We start from the raw sequence: 13,517 nt of genomic DNA on the forward strand, positions 1-13,517 counted from the left end.
AACTTTAGATATTAACCACATATAATTATGGTGAGATCGATTATCATCCTGAAAATTTAGGACTCCCGAATGTCACAAAAACACAAAGAAAGGGAAATGTTGAAATTAGAAAGAAAAACTTAACCGAAAAGTCGTTAGTAAACGGGGAGCTGTTAGAAGGTTGTCTCAAACCTATGCGGTGCGGCCAAGTGTACGTAGAACCCATATGTAATTCATACGTGGGTTTGGATGTTGATATCAATAGATCGTCATTAAATTTGAAATAAACATATATTAAAAAAAAGGAGGAATAAATAAAGTTATCTAGATAAAGTGGAAAAATGTAAAACATTGGGGAGAAAAAGTTTCGAGGGGGTGGGTGTAGACGAAGTTGGCCGGCCCGAGACATGGGAAAATGAGACACGTAGGATGAATGGAGTAAACCGGGAGCAAATGGGACCCCGAGACCGTTGGTATAAAACAAAAAGAGTAACAACGAACCATATTGTTATCCATTGCTGCCTCGATCAACAAGTAATGGGGCCATTGGGTGTGCGCTCTATTAGCTGCCTTTTCTTGAAATACAAAGCACTTTTATCCGTTGCTTCTTTGACCTTGTCTCCCATCCTCTTCACTTTTCCCACTCCTTTTACCCTTTTTTTATCAACTCCTTTCCGAAAGCGAGTTATAATCCAATTTCCCTTTTTTCTTTATATATATATATAGACTATTTAATTAATACTATTTTTGTAAGAGATATTATAGCCCCCGGATCACTCAAATCTTATTGCCTTTATACATATATATATATTTACCATATAAAACAATATTATTTTTTGCAAACACGTATTAGATTGCGGGATGTGTATCTTAAGTCAAGTCAAGAGGTTTTTGAAATTAACAGTGTGTTTGGCAACCAGGATTTGAGAAGATTTCGTGGGATTTGGAATTGGATTTGGAATTGGATTTGGAAATTCAAGTATTTGAAATTCCATTTGGTGTTTGGTTTAAAATTTAAAAATGGTATTTAGAAATCCATTTCTTGTTTGGAGAAAAAAGGGTTCGAATTTGGAATTTTAAAATTTTACTAAACTACCCTTAGAAATCATATAAACATAAGTAACTAAAAAAAGTTTAGAAATTAATATTTCTTCTCTATTATTTGTATTTGTAAATTCAAAAATTAATTATTATTTATTAATCATAGTGCACATAAAATAATAATTAAAAAATCATCAACAACTTCAAACTTTAACATGAAATTAATTATTAAACGTAAAAAGAGGCTTTGATAATTACTATAATTTTTATTATATTAATCAGTAAATAACACAAGAAACTTATAAAATTTAAACGAAATCTTTCAACTTCTAAAAAAAGTTAAAAAGAAAAAAAAATCTAATCATTTAGAAATTTTTGATGGAGAATGATATGTTGGATAAAAAAGTAATTTTATGTTTTTAAAATCCAAATCCCACCAAATCTTATCAAATTTGATGGGATTTGGATATACTTGTCGAAATCCCATGAAATCCCATGAAATCCTAAGCAAATTCGAATCCTTTTTTTTAACATCTTGCCAAACAGTAAAAATAGGATTTTGAAATCCAAATCCCATGAAATCCTCCCAAATCCTGGTTGCCAAACACACTGTAAGGCAATCGATTTGCATAAACACAAGATTATGTAATTAAAAAAAGTCCATATTTTTTGTTTTTTTTTGAAATAAATGAAATTAAATTTTGGGGGCGAGTAACTAATGTACGGGGAGAATAATGTGCATGTTGAACAACGTGTCGATCAACAATTGAAGTGTGTGCGTGCCCTGATATCTTACCGGCCTTCAAGCATAAAAGCCGCCACTCCCTCTTCACATCCCTTCTCATTCATTCGCTTCCCTTCTCCTAATTTCTCTCTCGAATTTCAGCGGTATTATCGACTACAGTAGATAAGGTGCCGAGTGAAGGACCTGTTTCTTCTTTCTCTACCGGAAAGCTCGAAGTGGATTGAAAATGAAGTACGTTTTGGTCACGGGAGGAGTTGTGAGCGGTCTTGGGAAAGGGGTCACGGCCAGCAGTATAGGTCTCATCCTCAAGGCCTGTGGACTCCGGGTTACTTCCATCAAAATTGGTTGGTTTTCATTTTTCATGGGTTTTGTTTTTTTGCCTTTCTTGTTTCTGTTCCTGTTCCTGTTCCCGTCCCTTTCTTGTTTTTCTAAGTGTGAGTTGTGAATGTAATGTATGGTTTTAGCGCCATGCTTTGGAGAAAAAGAAGTTAATCTTTGTTTTTTTTTCTACTCGGGACTTTGGGAAAGCGTCTATTTTCTTTATCTCTAATGTGGGTTGTTCCCCTTTTTTTCTCGATACACCTTTATCTTGTATTCTATCTCTGTATTTGTCGGGTTTCCTCTGCTCTGTGGAGTGTAAGGCGAGAGGATTCGTTGTAACTTCTGCAGTATTTCTTTCGGAACACGAACTAATATGCGTTTCCCCCCTCTATTTGGCTTTATATATTCAGATCCTTACTTGAATACCGATGCTGGAACCATGTCTCCGTTCGAGCACGGAGAAGTATTTGTCCTTGATGATGGTGGAGAGGTTAGAAAGCATCTTTTATACAAAATTATCCCAATTTAATTTATTGCGAATTTTATGTCAATAATAACGTCGGCCGCATTTGGGCTTGGATTTTCTGATGTGTCTTGGTGGTGTGATAAATAATTAATGGAAATGGCTAGATTTTATGACATCTTCCATGAGATGTTTCTTGGTGGAGGGTTTTGGTGTGTTTCAACAGCTGAATATTTGAAACCTGCAATTCATCTCGCGTTTTTTGTTTGAACAATCCGGAGGCACTTAATACTTCCCTCCATGAAAAATTATTTGAGTGCTGGATATTCTGACGGGGTGCATTATTTGTCTGAGATGATACATCTGGCATATTTCATCTGCCAGTCGCCATTACTTGACAAGGAAACTGTGACCTAATTCTTTCAGGTGGACTTGGACCTTGGAAACTATGAACGGTTCTTGGATATAAAATTGACTCGAGATAATAATATAACAACTGGAAAAATATACCAGGCAAGTATCCGGACTGTTTATATTTTTGATACTTTATATTGTGTCACGCTCTTCAGATCTTCATCGGCTAGTCTGAACTATAAATTTTGACTAGATAAAAGTTCTATTTCTTTATTTAGTCTGTTATTGAGAAGGAGAGAAGGGGAGATTATCTGGGACAAACAGTTCAGGTATGTCCGTTTTGACACATGGTTTTTATGATGCTCTCCACTCTTGGCAGCTTGTAGTTTCACTTAACCTGTTTTCCCATGAAGGTCGTGCCTCATATAACCGACGCCATTCAAGAATGGATTGAACGTGCGGCAGCAATATCGGTTGATGGAAAAGAAGGTCCTGCGGATGTCTGTGTCATAGAGTTGGGTGGAACTATTGGTAAACTCGATATTTCGTGTGCAATTAGACCAGTTATTACTGATATTTTAAATGTCATTTGTTATTAATTTTATCATTTAAACTGGTTTTTTTGCCTGATGCAGGTGATATTGAATCAATGCCTTTCATGGAGGCTCTTGGACAATTTTCATACCGCGTAGGTAAGATTATGTTTTGCACCTCGCTCTTAAGAATGTACAGAACCAATAGTTTTTAATATTGTCGTTCTCCCTTAAAAGGTTAACTGCAACACTTTTAGACTCTTGATTTTCTCAGGTGATGGAAATTTTTGCTTGATTCATGTTAGCTTAGTGCCTGTTCTAAGTGTCGTTGGCGAGCAGGTGAAATTTTCATAATGTCATTATTTTTCGTGTTGGTAATTTCTTCTTATGATTTAAGCATGGAAATGGTTTTTACCTGTTCAGAAAACCAAGCCAACTCAACATAGTGTCAGGGGATTAAGAAGCTTGGGCCTGATTCCACATATATTGGCATGCCGCAGCACATTGGTCTCTCTCTCCTCTCTCTCTCTCTCTCTCTCTCTCTCTCTCTCTCTCTCTATGCGTGTGTGGGCGCGCGTGCATGCGGTGGTGGTTGTGGCCTGTGGGGGTGTCAAGTTTGGCCTAACCAAGCATTGCATCATATTTTTTAGCGATGGAGAGCTTTGTTCTTGAATGTTGCAACTTATTTATGAGGAAAATTTGGAAAATACCTTTGTTTGGTCTATTATGCTTTTTCTACATGTTAGAGTTTCATTTTGCAAAAAAAGATTCAAGGTCACAAATAAAAAAAAGTTTGACAAAGTCAATTCTCAAACGAGCTCAGCATATTGTTTTCGTGTGCAGTCGTAGATTATCTGTCATGTTTATTATATCACCTCACCCGCTTAAAGTTTATTTTGTTCTACAGGAACTTGAGGGAAATGTCAAGGAAAAACTTTCCCGTTTTTGCCATGTTCCGGTATAATGTTTAATATAATCTCGCAGTATCATCTAATAAAATTACAGTTTTATATTTTACACAATAAGTTGATGAGTATTTTGTCCTTCCAGATTGACAACATTATCACGCTCTATGATGTTTCTAATATTTGGCATATACCTTTGCTTTTGCGAGTGAGTAGTACTGCACCTTCGGTCAAATAATTTTTTTTTAGATTAAATGAATGACTATAACAGATTTTATCTTTCATTTAGGACCAGAAAGCTCATGAGGCAATTTTGAAGGTCTTGAACCTCAATAGGTTCGTCATGCAACCTTCAACATTCTGTTTCATTCCTTTAGGATAAGAATGGCTGGGATTCCATGTTGACCACAAATCGTTGAGTCATTTTTTGAATAATTTTATTTTTTATTAACTGTAGTGATGCTAGAAAACCTGCTTTGGAGGAATGGACATCCAGAGCTAGTCTATGTGATATGTTGCGTGAGCCTGTAGGTTCTTGTCATTGTTCAAGTATGGGATGAAATGAACTTGCTTTGTCTTAAGATTTCTGACTGTCATGCCATTTAAACAGGTTAGAATTGCCATGGTCGGAAAATACACTGGACTCGCAGATTCTTATCTCTCTGTGTTGAAGGTGAACTCATGCATTTTCCAGTGAACAATTTCTGTGCAGGTTTAATTATATGTGATAGTGTAAATATGGTACTGGATTAAGAGAAGCTTAGGAGGATGAGAATGAGATATGTATTGTATCCTAAAATCTTGTCACCTAACAAAAATAGGGTGCTCATCATGGCCTTGCCAAGTGTTGTCAATTATAAATATAAAATGTTTTTACTCCCTATATCGTGAGAAATCATGTGACAAGGCCTTGGGACAGCTTAGGCACCTCTAATGTCTATAGTTCAAATATAACTTAAACTTGTGGATAATTCAAGAAGTGAGTTTTTTTCCAATTGTTAGTAATTTAATGATCGATCTGTCCAAGTGACTACATATAGCTTTTTAATCTGGTTGAACCAATGACAAAAAACAACTCATTCGACATGTTCCTTTTTGTATCCGTATGTTCTCCAGTTTGATTATGCTGCTCATAGGTGGTGTTTTCAAGACACTTTCTGTAAATTGATATGTAGGATATCTTTTTAAAAAATTGGAATCTTTGTGAGAGTTTGTGCAAGACGAGGAGAGTCTACTTTGAAGCTAAGAATCTTTAATGTCATCATAAGATTAATGTCTTCAATGCCTATTGGCTACTAAATGATTTATTCGTATGGATCACAACTGCTGACATCAAATGGCTCATCGCCTGCGTATATTTTTGCTAGAAACTATTTTTCACGAAACCCAAGAAGGTGGATCTACAAATTATACTTCAACGTGTCCCTCACATTTACGCAAGAGATTAGGGAATATAAGCTCAAAATTTGTACATTTGCATGTTGGTAGGGTATTGAGCAATAATACCCAGAAAAGGTTATGGATCAATACCAATTTGTTAAATAATAATGAAATTATGCATCAGAGGACTAGGACTCGTGAATTCCTGACTCTCGATGAAGGTGCTAGAAACTTCCCCGAATCTGTAGCTAATGATACATAGACCGACAATCATGTTATAGTTTAGCAATGTTTGATTGCTCTTTAACAATGTTTGATTACTCTTTGCAGGCTCTTTTGCATGCTTCTGTTGCCTGCCACAGGAAATTGTGTGTAGATTGGGTACCTGCTAGTGATCTTGAAAATGCAACTGCGGAAGAGGTTAATATCTTGGCATAATTGCTTGTCTTATATGAATTTTTTTTATCTGTATCGCTTGTTTTTTATTATTTTATATGGTATCATCTGACAGTTCGGCTGATATATCTACTTGCAGAATCCAGATGGTTATCAAATTGCTTGGAATTTGTTGAAGGTCTGCCTAGCTACTTTAATAGCCTGGAAACTATTGTATAACTGGGTGTGAATTGCCTGGTTGAAATCGTTTTGTTGATCCTCTTCAGTGATTTGACAAATTCTTGCCTTCTAGGGGGCTGATGCCATACTAGTTCCTGGAGGGTTTGGTGACAGAGGAGTTGAGGGCAAGATTCTAGCTGCAAAGTATGCTCGTGAAAATAGGGTCCCTTATCTTGGGATATGCCTAGGAATGCAAATTGCTGTGATTGAGTTTGCACGAACAGTCCTTGGACTGTCAGATGCGAACAGTACCGAATTTGACCCAAACACTCAAAACCCTTGTGTTATTTTTATGCCTGAGGTCCCACATCCTATCATTATCTTTTAATATTGCTTACCAAAGCTTTTATATAATAAAAGCTCATTAATATATAAATTTTCATTGTGCTATTTGCAGGGTTCGAAAACCCATATGGGAGGTACAATGCGGCTTGGATCAAGGAGAACATACTTTCAAGATTCCTCGAGTAAATCAGCAAAACTGTGAGTTCCTTCTTTTATAAAATGAGAAAATCAAGTCTTCATGCATTCTCAGATGGCATCATGGAGTTTTATTCGTTTGAACAATGAGATCTCATGATGCGGCAAGAAATGTCAGAGGCAATTAGTGTGGATAGCTGAGAAATAATTGGAGTAATTAGAAAGAATCCATTATCTAGGTCTGGATGTGGACTGAATAAATTGATTCCAATCAACTAAAAGCTATGAATACAAAATGATTTTGCTTACTCATGATTCTTCCGCCTTCCTTGAGAATTTATGTTCGCATTACTTCAATCTGTTTAAGGCTGTGAACATTAACTCTTGAACTTTAACTCTGGGATTAACATATTACTGCAACTATGGGAAATTCTGTTTTAATTTGATTTAATTTAGAGACACGCTTTGTAAACTAGTGAATGAGAATCTGTAAGTCCAAATTATATTAAACCTATTCTTGCAGCAAATTCCATTGGTTTGAAATTGTGCAAAGTTTTAAACCTTGACCCAGCAGCTCTATAAAGATTCTGAAAATGCACGAAAGCTCTCTTTTGTGTGAAACGTTCGGGATAGAGAGTTTGGATCTAGCTGTTCATTTTTTTATGAATTTTTTTCCTGATAAATCCTACCATCTTATTTTTAAACTAGTCGGAAATGCTTTCACTCAATGTTATTGAAACATTTGTTTATTTTATCCTTTTACTTTCAGAGCAATTGTGAAAAATGAGATTTCCAGTTTTCTTAGACCAAGTTGGCGGATACTTGTAGATGCCTTATGATGATCTTCGTCTATAATAACTATATTCACCAACACTACATTTGATTCCGCTGATCATCTTTACTTCACTTCGTCCGTGTTGGTCCTTCCAGAAATTATTTGAAATTCAGATTTATGCTTTTCCCTGGCCCACCTCTGGGTACTTGTAAATGCATTGTGGATATCACAATTCACAACCTTGCCTGAACTCTATCATCTCTATGAATAAGGTCTATAGTCATTTGAGGAGAAACACCAAAAACAGTACCTCTTGTTACTTGGCAATTTTCCATAATATCTGATCGGAAGTAAAATTTGTCGATTTTAGATATGGGAATGAAAGATTCATTGATGAGAGACATAGACACAGATACGAGGTACGTGAACAATCATTTCTGAAGCCACACTGCTACTTCAACTTTAAATAGATAACATTCTTGATATGCATTCCATTTGTGATAGTTAAGGTAGGGTTTTCTGTTGAAAATTTTGACTTTGCCTAGGTAAATCCTGATATGGTCTTACAATTTGAAGATGCCGGTCTCACTTTTACTGGCAAAGATGAAAGTGGTTGTCGTATGGAGGTGAATTTCTTGTTATCATATTGTCATGGTTACTGATTTCTGATTGCAGCTTTGCCCTGTATTGTTATGGTCTGCGAGTTTTTCATCAACTTCCATTGCAGATTGTTGAGCTGCCTGATCATCCTTACTTTGTCGGTGTTCAGTTTCACCCTGAATTCAAATCAAGACCAGGGAAGCCCTCTGCTCTTTTCTTAGGTACTTTTTCCGCTGTTGAATGCTGCTTTCAGTTCCCGCCAATTGTGCAATCAAGAACTTGGTTTGGTTATATTTGGGTCACAATATTGTTTCTCGAGTCACTCTTTTATCGACTTATGTTTCACGTTGTACGTGAATATCCTGATAATGGATTTGAAAAGAAAGGTTGTCATCGGGTATTCTACATAAACGCGAAAATTGATCCCTGTGGGAAACACAATTATACCTTCTCTACTCCTCATGACAGGATTGGTAGCAGCAGCCTGTGGGCAGCTGGACGTTCTTTTAATGAAAGGTGCGACAAAGAAACCTTGGATGAGCAACGGTCCCACAACATTGAAAGCTTATGCGTATGACAACTCAGCTAAGTTAGCTAATGGCTCTTTGGACGGAATTTACCGCAATGGAAATGGTTTGCATGTTTGAATTACTAGCACCGTCTGTAGCATGATTCATCAGTCTGGCCCAGCAATTGATCGAACGTTCTAGCATGATTCATCATTCTGTCCCAGAAATAGATTTCTATATGTATGATAAGTCTAGGTTATTAGTGTGTCATGGTGATTCGTTCCAGTTTTTTCAAATGGAAGGGGTATGATTGCAGTTCACCGATATTGTGAAATAGGACAAATGTTTTTTTTTATACTTCTAATCGTGTTAAAGGACACTGCTCTGAGGTTTTTTATGCTAGGTTGGCGAAATTTTCTGATAATCTCATGTAGTCGTCGCACTCAGATTTTCTTGTATTCGATTATTTGCCCGAAATGTGAGCTAATTACTACTAGGATGAAGAGTTGCAAATGATGATCCAAGATGTGAAAGTAGAAGCAACGGAGGCAAAAAGTAATTCATTGACTACAGAGAAGAAGAATCCGGGATATCCTTGGAGAGTTAGTTTGGTTTTAGTTATAGAAAGAATGTAGTAAATTTGGTCTCAAATTTATGGTTTTTAAAAAATAATCTACCACTTTGGATTTCATTCAATGATTATGAATTTGATACATCCTTAAAATGTCACAATCTATATTATGGGTAAGGGATAAATAAGCATTTGGTCCGTTCGATGGAATTTGTTCAAATCGGACCAACTGATTTTTTTTTTCCTCCAAATTCTAATATATTTTTAATTTTTGTTTAAAAAAATCAAGCATTTAATGTATAGACGTAATTTGCCCTTGACGTTCGATTCGTTGATTCACTTTGATTCTCTTCACGCAATTTAGGGCAACTCCTGCATACCATTGGGCAAAGCACTTTACAATTATTATGGCCTATCAAAGTCAATATCATTTAAGTATTAAATGATTTTTTTTTAAATTGTCAAATTTTGAGTCGTGGTTCAGTAAGTTTTCAAAGTTTTTGGTACAGTGACCTTTAATTTTCTATGGTTTTTGGTTCTACTACTAATGTGCTATTTGACAAACCAATATTTTTTTTTATTACATATCAATATTTTTCGATGTCATGTCAGTATTTTCTAAGATCAAATTAACGATAGAATAAAATAGTCAAAAATTAAAAATTAATATATCAAAACCAAGTCATCCTCATGTAACATTGTACGTAAATATGCTTTGCTTTGTACATCTCTAAAAGTGTATTTAATGTACGAAATTTCTGTATGCATTTTTCGAAGTCACGAGTCCAGTTTTTCCATTGGAAAAGAAAATGTGAATTTAATACTTAAATGTGTTGCATAGATACACCGAATGTATCTCGACAAACAACTAAAATGTTCAAAATCTTTCAGAAAAATAAAATTATAATTTACCACTTCAAAATTTCTTCTAAAAATCTTTCTATATAATGTTCAAACAAGTAATGTTTTAACACCGCATGATGGCTGTCATAAATTAGCACCTTAATTGCATTATTTTTTGAAAACTTTTTCCATATGGAAACATTATATATGCTCAATTTTAAAGTAATAAAATTTTCAAAAACCCTTTTTCAAATGGAAATATTTTATTTAATTTGTAAATAAACCAAAACCAAACAAATAATTGTATTTTCTTTTTTTCCCCCAATAAAACCGAACAAAGAATTATGGTAGCAAAGGAACCAAAAAATTCCAAACAACACACACATATATAGACAAAAACTTGTGTGAAACGGTCTCACATGACGTATTTTGTGAGACGGTCTCTTATTTGGATCATCCATGAAAAAATATTATTTTTTATTGTGAATATCGATAGAGTTGATCCGTCTCATATATAAAGATTCATGAGACCGTCTCACAAGAGACCTACATATATTTATATTTATTGATAATAAAGCCGGGATGAAGAAGTATATCGTCGGCACGAAATTCCAGGTACGTGGCTCTAATATTAATGGATTCTTTTGACATCTAGCAGACCAGTAGTTTAAATTTTTTTTTATTTGAATTAAATACTTGTCGCCTGTTTAGAGTTGCCACACTAGAAATACATATTAATATATATTAACAGTAGTTTTTTTTTCCCTATCTTTTTGTTCGTTTATTTATTTATTTTGAAGTTTAAAAAAGTTTCCAGCCCTTTTCCTGAAAGGATTTCACGTGTAGAGTCATACGAAAAGAAAAGGGTTTTCATGTCCGTAATGCTTCTGATTTCACGGGATTTTCAAGATAATATATATATATATATATATATATATATATATATATATATATATATATATATATATATATAATTGTTACCCTGCACCCTTGGGTGCGCCCACGGGTGCATTTTATTTTATTTTTTAAAAAATTTTAAAATCGGCGTTATTAGCGACGGTTTCAATAATCCGTCGCTAATAACGACGGATTATTAAAAGCCGTCGCTAATAACGACAGTTTTTAAATAATCGTCGCTAAATGTCTAAATTTTTTTAAAAAAATCGGACAGATATAAAAACAATTTTACGAGGAAATCAGCATACTTTCCTTCCCCAAAATTTCTTGCGCCCAAATTTCGTCACCGAAACCCAACTTCGCAAGTAGCTTCAATTTCCTTGCGGTATTCCGGAGATCTATTGCGGGTTATTTCGAAATCAGAAAGTAAATTTCATGTATTTTAAATTTCATATTCCCAAGATATTTGTAATTTAGGATTTGTTGATAATAGATCTTGTGTTTGAAAAACCAAGGGTCAAGCTGTTGGATTTTAAATGGGGTTTCGGTGGTTGTTCTGTAAATTTCATATTAAATTAAGAGAGAAGGTTGGCAAAGGGGAACACACGAAGCTAAAGATGAAAGAAAGACCATAGAGTTTATCTAAGCGATTAGCTGCGTCTCATTCTCGTGAAGCACTACTAAACTTTTTAAAATAAAAACAAGATTGTAGATTAGTGGTGAACATGTTTAATTTGTGATTGCATTCACGTCACCTGAATTTATTATTAATTGATTTATTGCAATTTTGCGGGCAACAATGGAACCCATGAATGTTATCTTTATGGATAGTGAATGAAGTCAGCTTTCAAAAAGTTGGGCTAGGGGGTTCGTTGGTAGTGAAAACAAGAAAATACAATAAGTTTTGTGAAACAAAATTGAATATTTTTATCAATTTTAATGTTTGCCGAGCTAGCTAGCATATTATGTGTATCAATTTTAATTTTGCTATTTTCATATAACAACGGCGATGAAATGTCATACATTCCCCAAGTTGGAGACAATCAAAAGCCAAAGATTGGGATGAAATTCGAATCTTTAGATGCGGCGTTTTCGTTCTACAACCAATATGCACGAGAATCTGGTTTTAGTGCAAGAATGAGCAATAGCAAAAAAAGTAAAAAAACAAAAGAAGTTATCTGGAAAAAATTTGTATGCTTTAAAGAAGGACATACAGATGCAATCAGATGGAGTAAACAATCAAAAAGTGATGAACCAATAAAGGAAAGAGCTCGTGGTGAGATTCGAACTGGATGTAAGTCAAAGATTTCAGTTGTGAAGGAACAAACCGGTCTTGGTTGGGTTATTAGTACCTTCATGGAAAGTCATAATCATCCACTGTCAACTCCTTCAAAGGTGCATTTGTTGCGCTCACATCGTACTGTTTCTGCAGCAAAGAAAGCACTGAGTCAACAGTTTGCAGAAGCGAATGTACCTACTGGAATGGACTTCGACGACTGAAATTAATTTGTATGTTTTTATGTTGGATAGTGCAAAATTTTAATAAGATAATGCTCTGTTACAATGTTTGAGCTATATTAAAGTTAAATTTTAATTACATATTTTGTTGGAAAAACATTGTGAAGTTGTGTTCATATTCCTTGAATAATAATAAGATAGCGCTATGCTGATTTCTGATGCAATATTTTCTGCAGGAATGGGGCTGATCGAAGTTGCAATTGGTAGGATTCAGGGTGCTTGTCCGTAGTTATTTTAATAAGATAATGCTCTGCTTCAATTCATGGTTACAGTCATTGCAAATTTATTGCATGTTAGCGCAACAGCTTTTGACTACATTTAGAAATGGACGAGTCATGACTTGTGAGAATGTTACCTTCTTCCCTTTTGGCATCATGGATGATTATAATAATTTACTATTGATGGTTTTCTATGCAGCTAGATGCACCTCTCTCAGAACTCATGTGTCACAAGTTCAACATTTATTGGATATGTCATTCGTCTTATGCTACAGAAGAGACATAGGAGTTTTTACACATGCACATGTGAATAAGCTTAGCAAAACTTCATCATCAATGTTACCTGATGAATTTTTTTAGCTGTCAGAAAGCAATGCAAATTCTTGAGATAGGTTCTATTATCTGCTTTAATTAGCCATGCCTTTTGGATTGTTCAATTAATTAAAACTATTGTCATATATTATTTTCCATGGAAGAGAAAGGGCAGACGGTGATTGTAGGATACATGGGTCCAGACTGGGAATGCTTTTTCTACTACCAAAACGGGAATTTTGCTTCAATATGCACGCATTAAAATTGTATTAGCTTGAAACTGCTCGAACGAATCAGGAACGATATTTTTTCCACATAATACATACATAGATACCATGTGTAAAAGATCTATTTGAGTGCCACAATAGCAACAAAAACAAACTTCCTCCAAATGTAACTTCACTAATATAGAATTGCATAGCTAATATTGATATTTCATACCATGAGTGCCACAGCATAATAGTTAAACATGGGAACATAATCAAAAATTGTTTTTATATCTGTCCGATTATTTTTTA

At 34.8% G+C, this 13,517-nt stretch overlaps 1 protein-coding gene across 1 annotated transcript; it reads left to right on the top strand.

Annotated features, from left to right (window-relative positions):
• The first annotated feature begins 1,811 nt into the window (after nucleotides 1-1,811).
• LOC140838610 (uncharacterized) lies at nucleotides 1,812-9,064 on the top strand. The gene is made up of 21 exons (XM_073205048.1): nucleotides 1,812-2,109; nucleotides 2,497-2,576; nucleotides 2,976-3,062; nucleotides 3,182-3,232; nucleotides 3,317-3,434; nucleotides 3,539-3,595; nucleotides 3,711-3,775; nucleotides 3,860-3,943; nucleotides 4,344-4,394; nucleotides 4,487-4,549; nucleotides 4,631-4,677; nucleotides 4,799-4,868; nucleotides 4,952-5,014; nucleotides 6,052-6,141; nucleotides 6,257-6,295; nucleotides 6,410-6,637; nucleotides 6,734-6,819; nucleotides 7,902-7,950; nucleotides 8,077-8,157; nucleotides 8,259-8,352; nucleotides 8,600-9,064. Exons 1-21 carry the CDS (start codon nucleotides 1,992-1,994, stop codon nucleotides 8,776-8,778), a joined length of 1,800 nt encoding a protein of 599 aa, XP_073061149.1. The 5' UTR covers nucleotides 1,812-1,991; the 3' UTR covers nucleotides 8,779-9,064.
• The last annotated feature ends 4,453 nt before the right edge of the window (nucleotides 9,065-13,517 follow it).

The sequence above is a fragment of the Primulina eburnea genome, chromosome 8, assembly GCF_022965805.1.
Source record: "Primulina eburnea isolate SZY01 chromosome 8, ASM2296580v1, whole genome shotgun sequence".
Lineage (NCBI taxonomy): Eukaryota > Viridiplantae > Streptophyta > Magnoliopsida > Lamiales > Gesneriaceae > Primulina > Primulina eburnea.

Bases quoted from the DNA above. Each gene is read 5' to 3' on its own strand.
- LOC140838610 (XM_073205048.1), top strand. From the start codon at position 1,992: ATGAAGTACGTTTTGGTCACGGGAGGAGTTGTGAGCGGTCTTGGGAAA. The intron at 3,596-3,710 runs GTAAGATTATGT...TGATTTTCTCAG, and splicing joins ACAATTTTCATACCGCGTAG to GTGATGGAAATTTTTGCTTG. The intron at 6,296-6,409 runs GTCTGCCTAGCT...CTTGCCTTCTAG, and splicing joins TTGCTTGGAATTTGTTGAAG to GGGGCTGATGCCATACTAGT.